Genomic DNA, 25,259 nt, shown 5'->3' on the forward strand with positions numbered 1-25,259 from the left:
CAAACGCGGTGCTGGGAGAGGAACCTTCCGCTCCGTGGCCAACACCCCCACCCAGTGTCGCAACTGGGAATTGTTTCTCTGGCTTTGTCCATCGTTGCTGCTTTCGAGTTTGCTGCTTCAATCTGTGGTCCCCGTGTAAAAAACAAGTCAAAAAGGGTCGTGGGAATTTCCTCTATCATCTCCTCAGACAAAGGGCTCTCTTGGCATCACTTTCCAGCTCACAACTCTTCATGCACAGCTCTTGGTTTTCCCCTGCCTGGTGTCGGTTCTGTATCTTCCACAGGATGCATCACAAGATGTTTCTTACCTTGGTTACTTGTCAATCAGCCCAGGAGAGTTAAGATGTGCCCAGGGGCAGAGAAGCTTTTGAACATGAGAGCTGGTGCCAGAGAGCAGACCGGGAAAAGGCTTTGGAAGAGAAATAGTCCCACATACCCTTGATCTCCATGACTCCAGGGTGTTAAGGACACAGAATCCTCCTGATGTGTGTGTGACATTGTGTAATCACACCCAAGGACTTAGGACACAAAATCTTGTCTGTGCATAAAGCCTTTACCTCCTTTAATTGACTGGGAGATCCTCCCCTGCTGCCTGGTGACTCTTGAACTCACCATCACTTTTGCCACTCTCTAACACATTCCTGGAAGATATCCCCAGCCCCTGTGCCAACCTCCACCTGCTTCAACCTCCTTCCATGTTTTGGGGGTATAGAGTCCCTGCCCATGGAAGAACTTTGCAACAAGATGGTCATTAAGGTCCTTTCTAACCCAAACTATCCTATATTTCTACAGTCCTTTCCCCTCTCTGATCTCACCACACAGGCATGGAAATACTTACTGCACTCACAAGTCAAACCTGAACAACTGAAGCACTCGGCAGAAAATTTAGATAATATTTCAGAGCCCTCTCCATCAGAAAAATAACACAAAGCAAAAATAAATGCAGGAAATGTGATATAAGAGAAACTTTTCTGCCAGATTTGCTTCTACTTTTCAGCCTTTCCCTTGATATTAGGAACCAGCAGCACTCTCACAATCATACAGCAAGTCTCAGTGTCATCAGCATGCAACACAGTCCTCCTCATCCATCCAGATCACACCTGCAATTTACCTACAGGAATCAAATACTGCCCAGGAGGGCAGGGGGTTTCCTCCCTCACAGAGAAGCCTTGTGCCTCTTGCTACTACTTTTTAGGTGGGTGTTTGCTCTTTGTTCTCCTTTCCCCATGAGGACATCACCAGGGAGGACAGACACACTTGTCTTTCTCCTCACTTACTGAGGGGTCAGCCAAGGGTTCTGATCAGAACTGACATTTAGCTCCATCCCCTGGTTTCCTGCACAAGCTGCTCCTGCAGCTCTGGGCCCTGGGTCTTCAGACAGGGGAGCTCTGGCCTCCAAAGAACAGAGAGTGGAGGCTGTCATTAGGAGGTAAGCAGGCACCAGAGAGAACTGGAGAGGACATGTCTTACACCACTGGCTGTGTGACACCATCCTTCTCCACCCAGAGCCCAAGAGCAGGTTGGACCCTGCAGTGTCTCTCTCACCTGGATGAGGACATTCTAAATCTAGAAACCTTTCTCCACTACGAACACCAAAAGGGCACTACAGCAGGTCTGTTAGAAGTCTAAGAGACTGATTTCATAAGGTAAGATCCCAAAATAAAAGCATTTTCTCACAAATGTTAAATGTAGTTTCATGGTGAGGTATTGAGGTTGGTCCTTGTCTCCCCTGAGGCTACTAGGGCTCTGAGAATCTGCAGTCAAGTAAGTCCAAGTCATTGGTGGTTATGAAACAGAAAACTGTTAAGGGCTCTCCAAGATGGTCTGAAGTGCCAGAAGGATCCCTAGAATCTTATGTCATGATTAGAGGGGAGACTGAGAATAATTGTGTGGAGAGGTTAGGAGAGAAGGAGCTGATTCAATCATCACCTCTTGTCTCCTCCACACTCCTGGGACAGCTGGAGGTTCAGGAGCACCTTAGACATGACTTACTTGAAGTTCAGAGCAGCAGTGAGAAGAGAGGTGCTGCTTGTTTCCAGTAGCACCCCTCAGGTTCATGGAATGGCTGGAAGGTCATAGAATCACATCATGGTTTGGGTTGGAAGGGACCTTAGGGACGAGAGAATCCCACAATCATTCAGGTCAAACAGAGCTCTGAGCATCAGGTCCAACTGTGACCACAACACCACCATGCCCCCTAAACCATGTCCTGAAGTGCAACTTCTACACCTTTTGTGAACACCTCTGGGCATGGTGACTCCACCACCACCTTGGACAGCCTGTTCCTATGATTGAACACTCCTTTAGTGGAGATACTTTTTCTTAATATCCCATCTAAACTTCCCCTGGTGCAATTTGGGGCCATGCTTTTGCTTCTATCATGGGAAAACAGACCAACGCCTCCTTTCCTGGAGCTGCAGAGAGAGAGAAATTCCATCAGTCTCTTCCAGACCGAACAGTCCCAGTTCCCTCGGCCATTCACAAGACCTGGACACCAGACCCTTCCCAGCTCTCTTGGCCTTCTCTGGACACAACCCAAAGCCTCAATGTTCTTCTTGGAGTCAGAGGCCTAAATAACACAGGATTTGAAGAGAGACCTCACCAGGGCAAGTACAGGGGCATGATCCTTTCCCTTCTCCTGCAGGCCTAAGTATTTCTGATAGAAACCAGCAGTCTCTTGGCATTTTTGGACACCTGGGTACATTCCCTCTGTTGTCACCCAACACCCCCAGGTCCTTTTCTGCTGGGCATCTTTCCAGCCACTCCTCCCCAGGCCTCCAGACTGACTTGGGGTTGCTGGGACTGAAGTGCAGGACCTGACACTTGGCCTTCTTTAACCTCATACAACTGACCTTGGCCCATTGACCCACCAAGTCCACATCCCTCTTCAGAGCCCTCCTACCTCTGAGCAAATCCAAACCCCCTCCAAACTCAGGATCATCTGCCAACTTCCTGAGAGTGCACCCAATCCCCTCATCCAGGTCATTGATCAAGATGTTAAACAAGCCTGGCCCCAACACTGAGCCCTGGGGACACTGCTTCTGACTGGATGCCAACTGGATTTAACTCCACTCACCACAGCTCTCTGGGATCAGCTCTCCAGACAGCTTTTTACCCAGCATAGAGCACACCTGGCTATGCTATCAGCTGCCAGGTTCTCTAGAATAAGGCTCTGATTACAGTGTCAAAAACATCAGTAAAGTCAGGGACACAGCAGCCAGGGCCATTCTGTCATCCACTGGAGGGGACTCACCAGGTCATAGAAGAAGTTGGCCAAGCAGCACCTGGCTTTCATGAGCCCATATGCAGGCTGGGCCTGATCCTATGGTTGCCCTGCACAAGCTGTGTGAGCACAATGAAGGTGAAACACACTGTAAGCCCTGAGGATAACTGGTCTGACTATTAACTTGACTGAAGCCAAAAAAGGCATTAACACCACAGCCATGTCCTACAATCTCTATACTCTGACTGACTTGCCTGCCTCTTCTGCCCAGGTTGGAAATCTCCTTTTTTCCCTGAGTCCCAGCACAATCTCCCTGTTGAGCCATGCCAGTTGTCTTCCTTGCCACTTCATCCAACACCACATGGGGACAGCCCTCCTGGAATGCTTTCACCTTTAGGACTCTTTCAACCACTGTCCTGAGGGGGCCAAAGTCTGCCCTCTGGAAGGCCATGGCAGTGCTTTTGATGACCCCCTTCATTTCTTCCCCCAGAAACAAGAACTCAATCATTTCATGGTCACGAAGCCCAAGATGCTGTCTGACCACCACATCTCCCACCAGCCCTTCTCTCTTTGTAAACACCAAGTTTAGAGAGGCACCTCTCCACATAGCTTCACTTATCAGCTCTCTCAGGAAATTCTCTCCCACACCTCCCAGGAACATCCTACACTCTTTCCTCTCTACTCTTTTGCTTCCAGCAGAAGTTCAGTAACTGGAAGTCCCCCATGAAAACAAGGAGAAGCAATTGAGAGACTCCTGCCAGACACTTGCAGAATGCTTCATCTGTCTCTTCATCCTGGGCAGGGGTGATCTATATAGACTCCCAAGAGAATATCAGCCTCGTTGGCCTTCACCCTCATCCTCACCCATAAGCACTTGATATTAACATCACATTCACTCAGCTCCATAGAATCAACACTCCCTAACACACACAGACACCCCAACATGTTTTCTTGACTGACTTTTCTCAAGAGCTTACAACCATCCATGGCATCATTCTGGTCATCAGACTCATCCCACCACATTTCTGTGATGGTCACTAAGTCATAGATATCCTGCTGCACAATGGCTTTCAGCTCCTCCTCTTTGTTGTCCATGCTGAATAAATTACACTTGATGCACTTGAGTCCAGGCTAAATGTTTCATCTGCAATATTGCCACACCACCCCAAGGCTCATCTCTACTGACCCTGTTTTATCTCCATCACAACTTACAGAAATCCCACTTGATGAGCTGCACCACCTCATGAGGGAAAACTATTTTCACCCTTTTGAGATGGCTGGAACTCTACCCAGCAGACTGGGTGCACTGTATATGGTATAATTATTAAAAAAAATAAAAAAAAAAGAACACAAATAAACAAAAATTAAATTCCACCAATAGTACCAGCTAGACTCATCACTGCCGAACTCCATATCCAATAGTGGGTAGGTATAAGATCCCAGTAGCAGACAAGGGAGTTGGAGTTTCCAAGGAGAGTTTTTAAACAAGGCATCAGGGAGGCAAACACTTCCCCATGAGCATGAGTGCTTATAAAAAGACTCTCTCTAGGTTACTTGTAGGATGCAATCAGTTATTGGTAGGTTCAATAAGGTCTCCCTAGAGCATTTTCTTCTCAGCACTTTAACAAACCCCTACTACTCATGATTAAAGCATCAGATCACTGTTAATTAATACCTCACCATCACCACCCTCATCATGAGTTCCCTCTTTGTTTCCCTGCCCAGAGATGCTCGAGGCCTCGGATCATTCCTCCTGATGACCCCACCACCATTACCACACCCCTCATTACAACCTTCCCCACCCCAGAGCCATCACCTCGTCACACACAGGTTGCCTAATCTCATAATCTGAACGAACACAACTTAGTCCTCCTCTTTTCACAGCATTGAGGATCCAATCCTCAGATCATTGTTTTTCATGACCTCGTCACCGAAACCACCCTCCCCATGATATGCCCACCTCGTTTCCCCGCACCATTGCCACAGCCCCATCTCGGCGATCCCACTCACCTGTGCAGCCCAGTCGCCTTCTTCCCCGAGGTTGGTCGCCTCCTGCGAGCACACGGAGCTGCGCTGCTCGCCCGGGCCCGGGGGCAGCCCGGCGGGGAAGCAGGGCAAGAGCGGCCTGAGGAAGCGGAACTCGCTGTTGACGCTGCCGCCGGCGAAGCAGATGTCGTAGACGTAGCTGCGGGGCAGGGAGCCCGCCGTGCTCTCCGACACAGCCGCGGGGAACGTGGGCAAGCTCTCGGACCGCGCCCCACGCACCTTCGCCACCACCGCCGCCACGCCCGTGGCCACCAACAGCGCCGACACGCAGGCCAGCGAGGCGATCAGGTAGAGGGTCAGCGGCCCCTCCGAATCCGACCCCGACCCCGGCGCCGCCGCCGCCGCCTCGTCCTCGCCGCCCCGCCATCGCGCGTCCGAGAAGCCGTCCACCAGGGCGATGCCCAGCGTGGCGGTGGCCGAGCGCGGCGGCTGCCCGCGGTCTCGCACCAGCACCACCAGCCTCTGCCGGGACGCGTCCCTCTCCGACACGGCCCGCGCCGTCCGCACCTCGCCGCTGTGCAGCCTCACGCGGAACAGACCCGGCTCCGTCGCCTTCCACACCTCGTACGACAGCCACGCGTTCTGACCCGCGTCCGCGTCCACCGCCACCACCTTGCCCACCAGGTAGCCCGACGGAGACCCGCGCGGCACCACCTCGCCCCACCACACCCTGCTCTCCGGCGACGGGTGCAGCACCACCGGCGCGTTGTCGTTCTCGTCCCGCACCACCACGCGCACCACCGCCTGCGCGCTCAGCGACGGAGAGCCCCCGTCCGCAGCCACCACCGACACCTCCAAGGCGCGCACCTCCTCGTAGTCCAGCGCCCGCACCACGTAAACCTCCCCGCTCGCCGAGTTCACCGACACGCACGGACGCTCCTCGCCCTCCTCGCCCGACACCCGGTACGTCACGCGCGCGTTGCTCCCCGCGTCCGCGTCCCTCGCCGACACGCTCCCGACACGCACCATCGGGCTGTTGTTCTCCACCACCCACAGCGTGTAAACCTCCCGGCTGAACTCGGGCGGGTTGTCGTTCACGTCCGAGATCTGCACCGAGATCACTTCCCGCGAGCTCAGCCGCCTCCTGCCCCAGTCCCGGGCCCTCACGCTGATGTTATACTCCGCCCTCCTCTCCCTGTCCAGCGCCGCCGTTGTTCGCACCTCGTAGTAATTCTCAAACGTCGGCGTCAGGCTGAACGGCAAGTCCCCGTCGATCCAGCACTCCGTCCTCCCGTTCTCGCCGGAGTCGCGGTCCCGCACGCTCAACAGGGCCACCACGCTGCGGGGCGGCGCGTCCTCGGCGATGGAGGCGCTGACGGACGTCACCGCTATCTCCGGGGCGTTGTCATTCACGTCCAGCACCTCCACCTCCACTTTGCAATGTGCAGACAGACTCCCGCCGTCCGTGGCTGTCACTATCATCTCGTGGCTTTTCGCCTCCTCGAAGTCCAGGTTGCCCGCCACACGAATCTCCCCGGTTTCGGGATTCAGCACGAAGAGCTGCCGAGTTTTTTCAGCTGTCTCGGTGAAGGCATAACTCACCTCCCCGTAGGACCCTTCGTCCGGATCCGTAGCAACCACTCTGACCACCAGCTGTCCTGGAGGACTGTTCTCAGCCACTCGAACCTCGTACACGTCCCGACCGAAGACCGGTTTATTGTCATTGGCATCTACCACAATGATGCGGATCCGAGCTGTGCCCGACCTGGGTGGAGAGCCCCCGTCGGTGGCCGTCAGCAGTAAATTTAGCTCCCGATGCTCTTCCCGGTCCAGATGACGCTCGAGAACCAGCTCCGCATATTTTTTTCCATCTTTTTTTGTTCCGAGCGCGACAGAGAAATGCGGATTGGCCTCCAGGCTGTAGTTCTGCAAACCATTAATGCCCACGTCACGGTCATGGGCGCTCTCTAGAGGGAAACGGGATCCCAGAGATTCCGTTTCGGGAATCTTTAAAACCGTCTCTTTCGCCGGGAACACGGGGGAATTGTCGTTCACGTCACGAACCTCCACCTCCCCTCGCATCAGCTGCAGCGGATTTTCAAGGAAGATCTTAAAATACAGCGTGCAGGTAGCGCTCTGCGGGCAGATCTCCTCCCGGTCCAGAGAGTCCTTGACTGTCAGGACGCCGCTGCTTGGATCGAGCCGGAAAAGCTGCTCCTTCCCCTCGGACACAACGCGGGCCTTGCGAGCCGACAGCTGGCTCGGAGCCACCCCCAGCTCCTCTGCAATGTTGCCCACAAACGAGTCCCTCTCCATTTCCTCCGCCACAGAATACCGCAGCCTTTCCGCCCCGCTCTGCCACACGCAAACGCACACAAGAAACAAGAGCACTTGCCTCTGCCTGCCTCCGCTCCGTCTCCCACACGCCAGCAGCCTCCAGAAAAGCCATCCACCCTCCTGCGGGGCTCCCACCATTCTGCACCGGCCTCCGACCCACAGCGCTCTTGCTCAGCAATCCCGCGGCCGGGGGGCTCAAACCTCCCGACCAACCCCTTCTCTGCCCCTGCCTCCTTCCCCAGCACCTCACAAAGCTTTTTTGTTTTTTTTTTCTTCTGTCTCCCGGTGACTGCAAACGCGGTGCTGGGAGAGGAACCTTCGGCTCCGTGGCCAACACCCCCACCCAGTGTCGCAAGTGGGAATTGTTCCTCTGCCTTACTCTCTACAGCGCTGCTGCTTTCGAGTTTGCTGCTTGAATCTGCGCTCTCTACGCAAAAGCTGAGACTAAAAGGACCTTTGAATATTTCTCTATTCTCCCCCAATACACAGGGCTACTCTGTCATCAGTTCCTAGCTGGCCACCCGAATTTTTCATAAAGAGCTCTGGGTTTTCCTTTGTGTTTTGTCAGCATTTCAAGTTCCTTTACTTCCACGGGATGCATCGTTGCATTTTTCTTCTCTTCTCCATTTCTTAAACAGCACAGGATGAGTAAGAAGTGGGCCTGGTCTGAGAAGAGACGCTATGGAGAGCTGGTGCCAAAGAGCAGACACAGAAAGGCGCAGCAGGATAAAAAAATCATAATCCCAACTCAGCATAACACTACAGTGAGAAGGACACATCGTCCTAAGGCTGATTTCCTCACACTGTGTATCACACCTCACCCAAAGGACACATGGCTCTGGGACTATTCTGTGCAAAAAGAGATTCTCTTGTTTAATTGACTGGAGGATCCTCCCCCGCCTCCTCCATACAAATAAACAGTTCCTGCCCACGGAAGAGCACTGAAATGAAATGATCCTTGCCAAACATAACAATTCCATTATTTACCAGTCCTTGTCCCTCTCCGTTGTTACCAGAATTCCGTAGAGAAACTTTGGAGGTCTCTTCACTGAGAAATCAAACCTGAACAACTGAAGCTGTGTAAGGACACACAGCTAAAAACTATTTAATATCAAAGAGAAGGAGAGGCCATCATTTAAACCCCCAGATGTACAAATGCCAATGAGAAGAGCTAATAGAAACAAAAGCCAAGACCAGGGATCTAATGACACGAACCTGACGGGTCATTAAAGGAACCATTCATCTGTAAGCTGCAAGAGGCAAGGCCAGAAATGTTGCTATATAGGTAGGAAAATATTACTCTGACAAGTGAACTTCGAGATATCAGACTCACCTAAGAATTCCCAGGAAGGGTTTATGGTTTTCTGTCATCAGACATTTGGCTCTTGACAATGTGTGGGCAAAACAGCACAGACTACATTGAAGATCAGCAATGATTATGAAAGGAGAAGGAACAAGAAAGCTTCTCGATGACTTATGCTGTTCAGTGTCTATATTGTAATGCAAAAGTTTTAGACTACTATACTGTAATACCAATAACAGCACTGTAAATGCTATACTATGTTGTACACAAAACCCCAGAAATATAAGATTTAAATTTACTGTATGAAAAACATAAGAATGAATTGCTCAAAGCACACACTTTGCAGTAGGGACAACGTGTAACCTCCTGCTCAAATAAGCAAAGGGTGTCAACATCAAGCATTCTAAACTGAATCAGCTTCTGCTTCTTTTCAAGGAATTACTTTGCAAGCTTCATTTTGCTCAATACATGCTTGGCCTGGTACTGAACACTCTGCAGAAAGTTGTGACTGTATTGCAGAATCCTCTCCGTCAGGAAAATAAAATAAAGCAAAAACAAATGCAGAGCAAGTAATGTAGCAAAATAATATCTTGAAGAACTGCTCCCAATATGCAAGTTTTCCCTCGATATTTGAAAGCAGTAGCACTCTCACACTCACACAAACATCCTAAACTGTTGCTTCTCTACTGTTTTATCTCCCACACCTGCCAGGAACATCCTACACTGTTTTCTCTCTTCTGCTTTACTTCCAGCAGAAGTTCAGTAACTGGAAGTCCCCCATGAAAACAAGGAGAAGCAATTGAGAGACCTCTGCCAGACACTTGCAGAATGCTTCATCTGCCTCTTCATCCTGAGACAGTGGTTGGAGGATGTCTATACAAACTCCGGAGAGAGCATATCTGCCTTGTCGCCTTCACCCTCACCCTCACCCATAAGCACTTGATCTTAACATCACATTCATTCAGCTCCATAGAATCAACACTCCCTAACACACACAGGCACCCCCACATGTTTTCTTCCTTGACATTTCTCAAGAGCTTACAACCATCCACTGCAGCATTCAGCTCATCAGAGCCATGCCACCACGTTGCTCTCATGGTGACTGAGAAACACATAACCTACAACACAGTGGATCTCAACTCCTCGTCTTTCTTATCCATGGTGAATACTAAGGTGTCGATGCACTTGAGCCGAGGCTAAAGCTTTCATCTGCAATATTACCAAACCACGCCAAGGCTGATCTCTAGCAAGCCTGTTTTATCTCCTTCACAACAAATACAAATCACACGTGATGAGCTGCACCACCTCATGAGTGAAAACTATTTTCACACTTCTGACGTGCCTAGAACTCGTCCCAGCAGACCAGGTGCAGTATAAACTGTAAAATTATTAAAAAAAAATACCAAAGACACAAAGGTTCCAAGCCTGTGATCAGTGTTGATTACTACCTCTCCACCACCACCCTACTCAACATGATATTCCCTCCTCCTTTCCCCGCACGATTGCCACAGCCCCATCTCGGCGATCCCCCTCACCTGTGCAGCCCAGTCGCCTTCTTCCCCGAGGTTGGTCGCCTCCTGCGAGCACACGGAGCTGCGCTGCTCGCCCGGGCCCGGGGGCAGCCCGGCGGGGAAGCAGGGCAAGAGCGGCCTGAGGAAGCGGAACTCGCTGTTGACGCTGCCGCCGGCGAAGCAGATGTCGTAGACGTAGCTGCGGGGCAGGGAGCCCGCCGTGCTCTCCGACACAGCCGCGGGGAACGTGGGCAAGCTCTCGGACCGCGCCCCACGCACCTTCGCCACCACCGCCGCCACGCCCGTAGCCACCAACAGCGCCGACACGCAGGCCAGCGAGGCGATCAGGTAGAGGGTCAGTGGCCCCTCCGAATCCGACCCCGACCCCGGCGCCGCCGCCGCCGCCGCCTCCGCCGCCTCGTCCTCGCCGCCCCGCCATCGCGCGTCCGAGAAGCCGTCCACCAGGGCGATGCCCAGCGTGGCGGTGGCCGAGCGCGGCGGCTGCCCGCGGTCTCGCACCAGCACCACCAGCCTCTGCCGGGACGCGTCCCTCTCCGACACGGCCCGCGCCGTCCGCACCTCGCCGCTGTGCAGCCCCACGCGGAACAGACCCGGCTCCGTCGCCTTCCACACCTCGTACGACAGCCACGCGTTCTGACCCGCGTCCGCGTCCACCGCCACCACCTTGCCCACCAGGTAGCCCGACGGAGACCCGCGCGGCACCACCTCGCCCCACCACACCCTGCTCTCCGGCGACGGGTGCAGCACCACCGGCGCGTTGTCGTTCTCGTCCCGCACCACCACGCGCACCACCGCCTGCGCGCTCAGCGACGGAGAGCCCCCGTCCGCAGCCACCACCGACACCTCCAAGGCGCGCACCTCCTCGTAGTCCAGCGCCCGCACCACGTAAACCTCCCCGCTCGCCGAGTTCACCGACACGCACGGACGCTCCTCGCCCTCCTCTCCCGACACCCGGTACGTCACGCGCGCGTTGCTCCCCGCGTCCGCGTCCCTCGCCGACACGCTCCCGACACGCACCATCGGGCTGTTGTTCTCCACCACCCACAGCGTGTAAACCTCCCGGCTGAACTCGGGCGGGTTGTCGTTCACGTCCGAGATCTGCACCGAGATCACTTCCCGCGAGCTCAGCCGCCTCCTGCCCCAGTCCCGGGCCCTCACGCTGATGTTATACTCCGCCCTCCTCTCCCTGTCCAGCGCCGCCGTTGTTCGCACCTCGTAGTAATTCTCAAACGTCGGCGTCAGGCTGAACGGCAAGTCCCCGTCGATCCAGCACTCCGTCCTCCCGTTCTCGCCGGAGTCGCGGTCCCGCACGCTCAACAGGGCCACCACGCTGCGGGGCGGCGCGTCCTCGGCGATGGAGGCGCTGACGGACGCCAGCGTTATCTCCGGGGCGTTGTCATTCACGTCCAGCACCTCCACCTCCACTTTGCAGTGCGCAGACAGACCCCCGCCGTCCGTGGCTGTCACCACCAACTTGTGGCTTTTCGCTTCCTCGAAGTCCAGGTTGCCCGCCACACGAATCTGCCCGGTTTCGGGATTCAGCTCGAAGAGCTGCCGAGTTTTTTCGGGCGTCTGGGTGAAGGCGTATAGCACGTTCCCGTAGGACCCTTCGTCTGGATCTGTGGCTACCACTGTGACCACCAACTGTCCCAGGGGACTGTTTTCGGGCACCCGCACCTCGTACAGATCCCGGCTGAAGACCGGTTTGTTGTCATTGGCATCCAGCACCACGATGCGGACCCGAGCTGTGCCCGACCTGGGTGGAGAGCCCCCGTCGGTGGCCGTCAGAAGTAAATTCAGCTCTCGCTCCTTTTCTCGATCCAGATGACTCTCGAGGATGAGTTCCAGATAGTCTAATCCGTCTTTCCCTTTTCCGAGAGCGAGGGAGAAATGGGAATTGGCCTCAATGCTATAGTTCTGCAAACCATTAATGCCCACGTCACGGTCATGGGCGCTCTCTAGAGGGAAACTAGAACCTGGTGATTCCGTTTCGGGAATCTTTAAAACCATCTCCTTCACCGGGAACACGGGGGAATTGTCGTTCACGTCACGAACCTCCACCTCCCCTCGCAACAGCTGCAGCGGATTTTCAAGGAAGATCTTAAAATACAGCGTGCAGGTAGCGCTCTGCGGGCAGATCTCCTCCCGGTCCAGAGAGTCCTTGACTGTCAGGACGCCGCTGCTTGGATCGAGCCGGAAAAGCTGCTCCTTCCCCTCGGACACAACGCGGGCCTTGCGAGCCGACAGCTGGCTCGGAGCCACCCCCAGCTCCTCTGCAATGTTGCCCACAAACGAGTCCCTCTCCATTTCCTCCGCCACAGAATACCGCAGCCTTTCCGCCCCGCTCTGCCACACGCAAACGCACACAAGAAACAAGAGCACTTGCCTCTGCCTGCCTCCGCTCCGTCTCCCACACGCCAGCAGCCTCCAGAAAAGCCATCCACCCTCCTGCGGGGCTCCCACCATTCTGCACCGGCCTCCGACCCACAGCGCTCTTGCTCAGCAATCCCGCGGCCGGGGGGCTCAAACCTCCCGACCAACCCCTTCTCTGCCCCTGCCTCCTTCCCCAGCACCTCACAAAGCTTTTTTTGTTTTTTTTTTTCTTCTGTCTCCCGGTGACTGCAAACGCGGTGCTGGGAGAGGAACCTTCCGCTCCGTGGCCAACACCCCCACCCAGCGTCTCTTGAAGGGAATTTTTCTTCTTTCGTATTCTGTACAGCTCTGCTGCTTTGGTCTTTGCCTCTTGAACCCGTGTTCTTCGTGCCAAATCCAATACATAAAGGCTGTGTAAATGTTCTCTCTTCCCCCAGTACAGAGCTCTGCTTTTAGCATGTCTTCCCATCTCTCAACCCGAATTCTTAATGCACAGCTCTTGGTTTTCCTGTGTTGTTTGGGCATTTCAAGTTGTGTCACTTCCACAGATTGCTTTGTGGGATGTTTTATCTCCACTCGTTAATCACTACGGGACAGTCAATAAGTGGGACAAGTCAGAGAAGCTCCACTATGGAACATGGGAGCTGGTGCCAGAGAGACGACAGGCAAAGGCTCAGGAGGAATAAAAGCCCCAACCCCATCCCAGCATCACACTAGAATCACTATGATAATGAAACATCATTCTAATGCTTTCTTTACCTTAGCCAACACACCTTGCCTAAAGCACACAGGACTATTTCTTTACTTGGATTTAATTACTTGGATTTTTACTTGTCCTGCCCTGATGCCTGCTGACCCTTGACACCTTTTGGAAAATGTACACAAAAAATTGACATGCTGCATTTTTTTTTTCCATGTTTTTGAGGTATACAGTCCCATGCCCCTGGAAGGAGCTTAGAACAAGGTGATCTTTAAAGTCCCTTTCAACCCAATCCATTCCATGATTTTGCAGTTCTTTCCCTTCCCTGCTGTTACTCCACAGGCGTAGGAATACTTTAGAGGTCCCTGCACTCCGAAATCCAACTCCTGTTTCTAAGGACACACATCTAAAGTCTATTTAGTATCAAAGGCAAGAGGAAGTCACAAATGAAACCCCCAGGTACAGACGCTGAGGAGCAGGAGCTGATGGAAGCAAAGACTCTGGATCTAATGACACCGATCAATGGATCCATTCAAGTGCAAACTGCAGGAGATTCGTCCAGAAACTTTGGTAACGATATGAGGGGAAAAGAGAATATTACTAGGGGTTACTATCAGAAAGTGTCGTAGAGGAACATGGAAAACTGGGGAGAAAACCAAATACAGCTTCCCCCCCCTACGAATAATGTTAATTCAGTTTTTTTCATAAACGTAACCACTCTGTTTTCTTAAATGGGAAGTATCCCAACCTCCTTACCTCCTTTAACAGCTCTCACTTGAGAATACTCACCAGGTGAAGCCTTAGAAATTCGATGATATCTTCATCTATTTATTTATTTTTTTAGTAATACTTTCGTGACTTCGTGACTGTAGCAGCAGGAGAAAGTAACAACCAGGGCTGATTTTAGGATTCCCCAGTATTTTAGCAACTTGAGGATGGACTTTTCAGAACTGCATACTTTTTCGATGATTTCCCCTTATGGCCCTTTGACTTGCAAGTGTGCCAGCATCCTAAATCCTAACTTACCTCAAAGCCTGCATCAGCTTTCTTTCTTTCTTTCCTTCTTTCCTTCTTTCTTTTTTTTTCCTTCTTTCCTTCTTTCTTTTTTTTTCCTTCTTTCCTTCTTCTTTCTTTTATTTCGTCTTTTTTTTTTTTCTTTTCTTTCTTCTTTCTTTTTTTTTCCTTTCTTCCCTTCCAGGGACATGTCCATCCCTCGAGTTTCCATCATTATCACTAACACAGAAGCTGGATTGCAAACCAACCACAGGCAAAGCACAGCAGCAGATCCGTTGGAAACATGGCTTTTCTCCTCATCTGTGCCATGCAAAAATAACAGGGACACCTGGGATTCGTTTGGTTTGTGTCCTTACCCTTGTTCCTGCTCACCTCCCATAGAACGTGTGTTTGCCTCTCCATAACCTGATCCTCTACACCATTACCCAGCAGGGAGCAGAACCTGGGAAGTGCTTCCACAGACATTTTCCACCCTGACACCAGTAACCTGGCTATTCCCCCACCTCCTTTCAGAGGGGAAGTAGTGACCTTCAGCTTCAGGGGTTGAAGGGTGTAAGAGGAATGCTGATCCTGAATGCAGCTCTTGGTTATAGCAATAGCTTTGTAAATCAGAAGTTGCTGCTCTTCGATGGAAGCTCAAATCCTTTCAGGTTTTAGATTCTTTTCAGATTTTTAGAAAAACATGAAGTACAGAGGGTCACTTACCGTGCACTACTGGGTAGGCAGCCAATGCTGGTGTTTTCTGTCAGGTCACAACAATAAAATTGACACGGGTGAGTGGTGAAAAGGAGTATGTGTTATTCCAGATGAAGGTACATTGTGGGTTAGAACAGACGAAGGAACCATAGCTATGAGACTGCAATTTGCATAAACGTGTAGAGAATTCTCTTATCTCTTTGAGCACATAGTGATGCTGCAGGCTTCCTTGGTTTTTGGATTATTGATGATGTATTTATCCTAAGAATGCAGCTTAAAATACCGAAAAAACAGTTCTTTGTATTCTGAGATATATGTCTCAACGCTAGAAAACATTTACTACATATTCTGCTAAGTTCCTGGGGTATTTCCATCATTTGGAACATGGTGCTTCTGACAGAGGATTCTCCCCACACTTCTGCAGCATGAGCAATTTCAGTTTCCAAAATCCCCTCTTCTTGGTCTTCCATATGGGATTCAAATCCACCGAGTGAAGGCTCAGAGGCCCCATGCTGGGTGTTGCTCCTCCCTGGATACAGGCTACTTCCCCACCCCTGAGCATCCATCCCCAGCACACCCTGCGGATCGGATCCCTTGGGAGAAGCAGTTGCCAAGTTGCCCGCAGACCAAAGGACAGATGCTTTCCCCGAGTCGCTCTGGTTTCCATGCCCGAGTGCAAAGAGGGAGCAGCATTCCCGTCCTCATGGCAGGACCGGTTGTTTCTCTCCCCTCCAGCGTTCAGACAGCACCTCAGTTCCCAGCTCTCCTGCGAAACTGCTGCCCTGAGCTCTCCGGTGGATGCAAAGGTGAGAAAAGCCGGGAGAATTGTTCCCGGCGTTCCGACTCTCCCTGGAACATTTCCTAGTTGCTGTTCATTTTCCAAGAGATAATCCAGCCTCCTCTGTCCGCATTCACTCCATTTCACGCTTTCCTCATCCATCTGTTTAATGTAAACTTTGCTTTCTCGAGGGATTCTTAAATCGGTGCTTACCAATCAACGAGCTCTGCCCGAGTCACCCCATTCCTGCGGCAAAATCCTCCCATATCCCCCAGAGTTGGATCCGGGAGACCATCTCCCTCCTTCACATCCCTGCTTTTGCCTTGCTCGCGTTTCCAGGCGCTTCCTGATGCAGCAGTTCCCAGCACAACCCTTGGGAAGGCTTTGAACGGTGCAACCGGGATATTTCAGCTGCGCTCCCAGATCATGTCCGCCATGCAGCATCTGACTGCTGCTCGCTGCTCTCTCGCTGCTCAGGAGCTGCTCCTCCCCTCCATCCCCCCTCCCAGGAGCACCAACTCACGCCCAGCACTGTCCAACAGCGGCACTGGGTGCCAAATGCAGGAACTGCACATGGGTGTCCACCCCCCGTCCCCCGAGCATCGGAGCACAGCCTCACCTCTTCCTTAGGTTCTGTTTGTTGCTAGGAAAAAGGATGAAACATTTCCCGCCTGAAGCCTTTGGCAAGTGAATGCTCTCTCGTAGTCCTTGCTGAGACGTTTGATCAGACACTCATAATCCAGACAAGGATGAAACACCTGGAAGGAATCTTACACAAACCTATTAAATGTGTTTAACACAGATGGATGCTGTGGATCTGGGCAGCAAGCATGGCTCCTGTGTTGGGCATAGCATCCTCCAGAGGACAGAGAGACAATCGAGGGGTTTTCAAGCACAGGCTGATGAAATTTGGGATCTATCCTATTTCACAAGCAGATCTCTGACTCCTTTGTGTCCTCTCCTAGAATAAGCTGAAGTTAAGAACCAACTGAGTGTGTATAACAGCATGAACCTCCCTTGTAAAGAGCCTCCCCTCTGTTCAGATGCAATGGATTTTCATCTAACATCTCAAAGAGTGTATTGCAGATCCCAGATCTCCAATGGGTCCAGCAATTCCTTTACTGCCAAAGATCCTGGTGCTCTGAGGCAGAAATGTTGCTCTTTCCTCTCAGACACAGCATGGGCCACATTTCCTCTGGCAGAAAGCAAACACTGCTCCCAGTTGTGCACCAGCTTGTGCAGTTATCTGCCCTAAAATCCACCCTGCACACCTTCCAGCTTCCAAGACTGAGGGGAAACTCCCTGCTTCAGAAATCTATGTTTATATACCTTCTCAAAGACATTTTTTCACTCTCCAGGCTCCAAGATAACACTGGGCAGCAGATACCTGTCAAATGTGTATCCAGACCTTTTACATCCTACATCTTTTGAAGGCAACAAGTTGTTGCTCTCTTCTCTTGAGCCATGACAATCTCACCACTTTTCATTTGAAAATAAATCCTTTGCAACCTCAAAACCTTTCTACTACCAATACCTTTTGAAGCCACAAAATTATTCTCATTTTCTTAAACTTTGTGCTTAGTGGGATCATTTTTTTCCATCTTCAACTTTATTCCTAAGTCAAATACACAGCAATTCTCTTGCTATAAACCCTAACCCCATATGTTTTGTGCCACAATGTCTCAGATGGCCCAAAAATAATATTTTAATTTCTAAGCTCTAGGGTGATCTAGAGGAAATTTCATCAACTGGGATTTTTTTTTTTCATGTGTTTGTTTCCAACTGCTGTATGATCCCTTCCAGTTTCTTGCAGTGCTGTTTTGATTAAGAGGAGACAAATACAAATGCAAAAATCACATGGCAAACAGTCAAGCAACACAAGTTTGTCAGGCAGTTCGAGTCTGCTGTGTGGATAGTCTTGGCTTCCCTTGGATTTTTCATGAAGCAATGGGAGAATATGATTATTTTCTCAGTGAGATTAGGAGAGCCTTGAAAAAGAGACTTCAGGGACAGAAGTGCCATGCAGGGGTTTCAGGAACAAGGGCCAGAAGGTTCCAGCTTGAAGAAATGTTTCTACAGTTTGCTACCTGAAGATAGTGACTAGAAGTGGCTGATGGAAAAGAGTTGAGGAATATAATAAAAAAGTGAGAAACAGCCAGATTGTCTGATGTTCTGAGCACAAAAATAGGGCATTTTCTCTTTAATGAAGAAAAGAAAGGATGTGGGGAGAGGTTGGCCTTGGCCAGGTTAATTTTGGAATTCTAGGTGGTCATCTGAGAGGGATTCAACTGAGAAGCAGGTTGGGAAGTGAAGAAGTGAAAAGGAGCTCAGGAGTGGGGATAGCAATGGTTGGAGGAAGGAAAGTTGCTGTGCAAGAGGGGCCAAGACAAGGATGAATCTGTTTGGTTGACAAGGCTGATAAAGGAGGGTAAAGACAGAGAAAGACACCTGGGATTCATCCTGAAGGCAACTTAGGAGAAGCCTGCTGGTGTGGCATCTGTAAGAAAAGGAGCAGAAAAGGGAAAAGGATCAAATTAGCCAGAGTTAAAGGGGTATGGGGCATTCTGGAGAAAAGCATGAAGGGCAAGAGGTGAATTTTGAAGTCAAAATGGGTGCATGGATCAGAAAGGAGAGAAAAATGGACATAAATAAAATGGAAGAAACAAAACAGGCAGGAGAGAAAGGTAGAAGAAAGAAAAGCAGAGATACAATGCTTTAGGGTTTTGTCTTTCCCCCTTCTCAGTGCCTGGCTTAGGACCTAAATATCCTCTTTTCCATCTTTCTCACTAAACATGTGTCTCTCTCCTCCTTGGAAGTAAGAAATCTGTCAGAGGGTAACAGCAAAGCAAAGGGAACTCAAGTATCTCATCCAGTTAAGCAGCATGAAGCATTCAGAGAAATCCAGCATCAGTGCCCAATGGACTGTCTCCTGGTGCCAGGCTGGACCCAGCTTCAAACAAAGTTCCCAAACCTGTCACCCTTGGATGGCATCAACATTTTTAGAAGGCAGAAACACCTGGCCCAGTGCCACCTGGAAGGGAGGTCCATGGAGAAGTGATCCAAGCACAACTTCATGGCCAGTGTAGTCACTGCCTGGAAGGCAAGCAGAGCTTCTAAACTCAGGCTTTAGGAGGTGACACAGAGAAAGGGAGTTGTCACATTCACTAATGTCACATGTGAACAGTCAGGGGTCACCATGAGAGTACCATCCCCCTCTTCATGTCTCGTGCTTCTGAAGACACAGTGAGCAGCCCAGTGGTTCAGCAAGTGGCCAGCACTGCTCAGAAACCAAACCCAGCTAAAGGATAAGGGCTGCACAACCACAGCATAAGAGAAATCTGTCCTGTGCTTTACAGAACCAGCAGACTTCTTGTTTTGGAAGGATTCCTGGGAAAGCAAATGCTTTTAATGTCCTCTGTTTAACATCCTCTGTCCCCAGCTGTGGGTATCTTCCTCTCACATCATTGTTCCAGCAGTAACTGCAGACCAGGCACTCCCCAGGCTCACAGTTGTGTCTCTGACACAACTAAACCATCCCAAGAATGACCTGTGAATTTCCTGGGACACCTTTTATGCAAAGAGGTGAGATTTAGGCTCTCGGGATCCTACCATCCCCTTGTACCTTGACTATTTTGTTTTATACCTGTTATACCTTGCCCACGCTGAGCTGTCAAAAGCCACCTTTCTGTCTGATGATGTTTCCACATCTTTGGTACTATGACATCTGGATATCCTGGGTGAGAGAAAACTTCCAGAGCAGCAAACATCCCTCCTGTGGGGAGGAATATTTGCCCCTGTACTCAGCCCTGGTGAGGCCACAGCTTGAGTCCTGTGTCCAGTTCTGGGCCCCTCAGTTTAGGAAGGAGATTGAGGTGCTGGAGCAGGTCCAAAGGAGGCAACTGGGCTGGTGAAGGGACTTAAGCAAATATTCTATGAGAAAAGGCTGAGGGAGCTGGGGGTGTTGAGGCTGGAGAAGAGGAGGCTCAGGGGAGACCTCATCACTCTCTGCAACTCCCTGAAAGGAGGTTGGAGCCAGGGGGGGGTTGGGCTCTTTTCCCAGGCAACTCTCAGCAAGACAAGAGGGCAGGGTCTCAAGTTGTGCCAGGGGAGGTTTAGGTTGGAGATGAGAAAGAATTTCTTTCTGGAGAGGGTGATCAGGCATTGGAATGGGCTGCCCAGGGAAGTAGTGGATTCTCCGTGTCTGGAGATCTTTCCAAAGAGCCTGGATGTGGCACTGAGTGCCATGGGCTGGGAACTGCAGCGGGAGTGGATCAAGGGTTGGACTTGATGATCTCTGAGGTCCCTTCCAACCCAGTCGATTCTGTGATTCTATGAAATTTAGAAAGGGTTTATTAATTATTTAGGCAATAGCCATACACTCCCACCAGTGTCACATTAACAAAGGGGATGCACTGGCAATGAAACACTCAGGTTAAAGGTGGATTCACACACACAAATCCTGGTGAATAATGATAAAACACAGTTGTGAAAGCAATCCAGCCAGCAGGTACTGCTGAAAGTGCATGACAGCAGTTTACTTTTCAAAGAGTTTATACCTGAAGAGCTGCAGCTCACCTCTGATGGCAAGATTCCTCTACTGATGGGTTTGTCAATCTGGAAAAAAAAAGGTAATCTATTTTTTTATATTATTTTTATAGAGATACTGGATTCTATCAATGTTGGAAAGGTTAACAGGAAACAACCTGTGGCCCACAAGCACTTTCCCACTTACAAGTGTTACCTGCTCAAGCCCAATTTAAAAGGTGACGAGCCTTGGGCACACCTTGGGATCACTTAAATCCAGTTTTCTGTCCAGCAGCAAATCGGGCTCCTGCCCGGAGCTCTGCCTGGGGAGAAGCAGCGGGGTCGGAACCGGCTGCTCCGGACCTGGGTCAGCCGGGCCGGGATCTCCTCCTGCAATTCCCATGTCGCGACACCAGAGCGCAGCAGCCACCGCGCAACCAGGGAGCGGCGAATCTGCAAGCAGAGAAAGGAGGGGAAAAAAAGGGATTGGGAACAACCAGGCACGGCAGCAAACCGGGTTCCGACAGAGCAAGGGGCAGAGGCTCCCGGAGAGAGGCAGGTCTCTTTTTTCTTTATCTAGTTATGTATCCATCTATCTATTCATCCATCCATCCATCCATCCATCCATCTCTCCCTCCCTCCATCCACATCCTTGTCCAAAGGAGCTGGTTCTCATCGTGCTGCTTGTCTCATTGGGCAGGATCTAGAGAAAGCAGCTCAGATCAAGAGAGTTTTAGGCTCAAAGCAGCAGAGAAAGGGGAATTTCCGAGGTCCCCAGTGAGGTGGGGAGGTTGCAAGGGGGGATCTAGCACTTGGGTCTGGGTTGGGTTTGGGTGGGGATGTAGGTCACAGAACAGCCCCAGGGGATTGTTTTATCCCTTGGGGTCCCTGCTGCTGGCTTTCTGCCCTTGCCACAGATCAGAAACAAATTGCAGAAGCATCGAGCTGTGGGCTGGGTCCCCCCAGCACTGGGAACACAGGGCAAGTGAGGACAGCTGCCTGCTTAAAGCCCAGGAATCAGGGATTGCTGGAGGAGACACCAGGGATGAATGATCTCTGAAGTCCCTGCCCTGCTAGGCCAGAGTGCAGAAATAATGCAGAAAATATTTATATTGTTTTAAATAGGCTTAAAAACTGTGTTACCATTCTTTACTCTGTGCCTCTCTCCTGTTTTCATCAGGGATATGGACATCCATTTAGAAAGAGACACAACTTAAAAGAACCATTTAATGCACAGCTGTAAATCTCCCTTTTAGATCCTTCATATACAAGCAAAATACTTGTGTCCCTTTTTAAAAATATCTGTGCAAAAGAGAGAAAGGCTGCAATGCCCAACAGCAGGTGGTAGTTCACAACTCAGTCAGTATCTCTTTGCTTCCTCATTTCATTTCTTTCATTTATCTCAGTCTATTTCTTCACATCTTAATCAAGGGAGCTGAAATAAAAATGCTTAAAACCCACAGCCCACAAAAAACCCCAAAAAAGAACAACAACAAACCAAACCAAAGCCCAAATCAAAAGAAAAACCCCACCAAAATGAGTCCAAACCTGGCAGAGAGGATAAGGATTAACACAGGCTGCCTGTGAATAAGCACCACGTCCCTTAAGTGGAACTTGTGAATCCTAAACCCAAGTTTAAACATGTTTCCTTCTGAGAATCTGGAAAAAACAACCCATCTCTGTTCCTCCTTCCCAATCCCCTGCCATTCTAGGGGTAAAACCAGGGTATTGGGTACAGCAAGAGGACCAGATAAATGTTCATTACATTGTTGTTCAGCAGATGGAGCATGAGCTACTTCTAAAAATGCTGAAGCAAGAGACTCTCAGCTATCCAGGCTCTTTAGTTATTAACACTTTCCACTAAATGCAGATTTAAAATAAAATCCATCAGCAAAGCTTTTGGCAGAACCTTTAAGCTGAACAAAATAAACCTGTGCAGTGGTTCTTGCTTTGTATCTAACCTGCACCTAGATATTTATTTGTGTACAACCTTCATTTAGGCACGTGCCTCATGAGCAAAATACCAGGGGGATAAAAACCAGCAAAAAACCAAACAAAAAAACTACCAACCAACCAGCAAAAGAAAACCAAGATAGATGTTGCACTGCACAGACAATTGGGTTCCAGCATCACTAGGATACAGCAAAACATTTATTTCTTCAAGGCAGTGGTGCCTAAAGGTGACTACAGAGAGTAAAAAAAAAACAACAAACCAACCAACCAAAAAACCCAAAAAAACCCAAACAAAAACAAAACAAACACCTCAGACAAAAAAAAATCCACCAAACAAAAACCCATAAATAGCCATTCAGTTCATTTAGAATCCAGCCAAGCTGATTGGTGTTGCCTCTGAGAATCTGATATTTTTAATTTGCTCACTCTCCTTCTTGCCTCAATTGATAGAAAGAAATGTTCTCCAGATTTGAAGCACTGAAAATCCAGCTTCTAGAAACAAATATCCAATGTGTTCCAGGTGCTACAAAGGAGCAAACCAGGGAGGCCTCATACCAATAAAAAAAGGTGGATTTGACAAGCAGCTCTGTGGTGAGGCTGGGAAATGAATTTATCACCTTTTAAAACAACAAAACCCAGGCTTGTTCCTCGCTGAGGGGGAAAGGAAGAAATTCTGAGGAACACAAAATAACCATCCAGGTTTGTTCCTACTCTTGGTCTCTGTTAGGCAACTTCTCACACGTCCTTTAAGACCAGACAAATATTTTAGGATAAAAATAACAGATTCTGAAACATATTCAGTGCTTTCTGCTGATAACATAGAAGCCATCCATCTGCTGTCAAACTTGTCAATAGTTTGAAGCAGTTAGCATGATATTTGGCATAATTTTTAGGCAGATACAGGAGGTGTAATGACCCAAACATAAAGGATAATACCAATAAGCAGAGTTGGCTTAAATAATCCCTGCCTGAAAGATGCATCAGGTAAAACATCCTTTGAATGTGTTGTAGGATATTCCTAAAGCTCCTAAAGCTACAGAGAGAGCTTTGCTTTTATTATCAGTGTATTAAGATGCTGATTAATAATGCAATGTTGCCCAGCAAAGAGAAGACACTTAAAAATGCCAGAAAAAACAAGCAACAGGTCCTCAAGAGACATAAGAAGGAGATACAGGAGTCACAGTCAGAATTTTATCAGAGCTGGAAAAAATCAAATCCCCAAAGCTTTCCATGGGAATAAAGTGCCAAGAGTTGGCAGCAAATAGTGAAAATCAGAAAACCATTTCCTCCCCAAAAAAGCCACAAACAAACAAACAAAACCACACCAAACAAATCCTCCAGGCTTGTGTAACTACCAACCCACTCAAATATCCAAATTAAAATACTTGCCCTGAATGGTCAGATTAATTTCTTTAATTAGCCAAAGTTCTGTTCTAATAAAAGATCTTCACACATCATTTGGTATTTCAGATTAAATTGTGAAGGGGAAGAATCCTCCTTCCTCTTGGACAGACGTTTTCAGTTGCCTCTGAAATAAAACTGGAGATTATACACAGTTAAGAGTAAGACAGAAAGAGATTCTTTGGTCAGTTAATGAAACAACAAAAGATATTAAGGACATTTTAGAGGACTGCAGGTACTGGTTTCCTATCTCACAGGAACAAAACCTTAAGATTATTCTGAAGCTTTCCAAATTAACACTGTAATCTTCCCAAAATGTACCAGGCTACATATGCTGTACCCAGAGGAGAAAATGTATTCATAAGACTTTTTTTTTAATGTACATTTAAGGGGAACTGGAAATAACACTTTTTAAATGAGGAATTTCCTAAATTCTTCTGGTCCTTTAGCTTAAGACTTAATTATTTTAATTTTTATTTTTCAGTTTGCTGCTTGTTACTTTTGTTATCTGCATTAATAGATAAGAGAGAATGCAGGAAAACCTCTGCAAGAAAATCAGCAGAAACCACTGCACATTTCCATGTCACTATCTCATGTACAGATAACCCTTTGCCAAAAAAAAAAAGCCTTAAGAGCAATTCACAGATTTTCATTGAGTAAGGAATATCCTAAACAAGACTTGTAAAGGTTTTGCTCTGCCAGGACAGATGATCCCACTGGGAATCTCCTGTTCTTCCCAACAGATACAATGGCTGGTGAGGGCCAAGCCACTTTACCCAACATTTAACCACATTAGCAAATATGAGCTAATTTAATTAATTTAATTAAAAATGAGCATTTTGGCTCATCACTTTGTAGCTAAGTAGTTGAACAGTGCCAAAGACCAATTTTTGCAGTCATTCAACTACCTGACCAAAGTGAGGCATTATTTAAAAAAAAAATATAGAAATATGTCATTTTAAACTTGATCATTTGGTGCCTGGGCCAAAAATTAGGATCATAGAATCATAGAACTGGCTGGGTTGGAAGGGACCTCAGAGATCACCAAGTCCAACCCTTGATCCACTCCCCCCGTGGTTCCCAGCCCATGGCACTCAGTGCCACATCCAGGCTCTTTGGAAAGATCTCCAGACACGGAGAATCCACTACTTCCCTGGGCAGCCCATTCCAATGCCTGATCACCCTCTCCAGAAAGAAATTCTTTCTCATCTCCAACCTAAACCTCCCCTGGCACAACTTGAGACCCTGCCCTCTTGTCTTGCTGAGAGTTGCCTGGGAAAAGAGCCCAACCCCCCCCTGGCTCCAACCTCCTTTCAGGGAGTTGGAGAGAGTGATGAGGTCTCCCCTGAGCCTCCTCTTCTCCAGCCTCAACACCCCCAGCTCCCTCAGCCCTTCCTCACAGGAATTCTGCTGGATCCCTTCACAGCCTCCTTGCTCTTC

General features: G+C 49.5%; 2 protein-coding genes across 2 annotated transcripts; both read right to left on the reverse strand.

Annotated features, from left to right (window-relative positions):
• Nucleotides 1-1,197: 1,197 nt before the first annotated feature.
• LOC115599047 (protocadherin beta-15-like) lies at nucleotides 1,198-7,766 on the reverse strand. The gene is made up of 2 exons (XM_030458877.1): nucleotides 5,233-7,766; nucleotides 1,198-1,392 (listed from the first exon to the last, which is right to left on the reverse strand). The coding sequence occupies exons 1-2, from the start codon at nucleotides 7,681-7,683 to the stop codon at nucleotides 1,273-1,275; spliced, it is 2,571 nt and encodes an 856-aa protein (XP_030314737.1). The 5' UTR covers nucleotides 7,684-7,766; the 3' UTR covers nucleotides 1,198-1,272.
• A 2,545-nt stretch (nucleotides 7,767-10,311) lies between these two features.
• LOC115599096 (protocadherin beta-16-like) lies at nucleotides 10,312-12,929 on the reverse strand. The gene has a single exon (XM_030459377.1). It carries the CDS (start codon nucleotides 12,844-12,846, stop codon nucleotides 10,312-10,314), a length of 2,535 nt encoding a protein of 844 aa, XP_030315237.1. The 5' UTR covers nucleotides 12,847-12,929.
• Between the last annotated feature and the right edge of the window lie 12,330 nt (nucleotides 12,930-25,259).

The sequence above is a fragment of the Calypte anna genome, chromosome 13 (genome assembly GCF_003957555.1).
Source record: "Calypte anna isolate BGI_N300 chromosome 13, bCalAnn1_v1.p, whole genome shotgun sequence".
NCBI classification, from domain to species: Eukaryota; Metazoa; Chordata; class Aves; order Apodiformes; family Trochilidae; genus Calypte; species Calypte anna.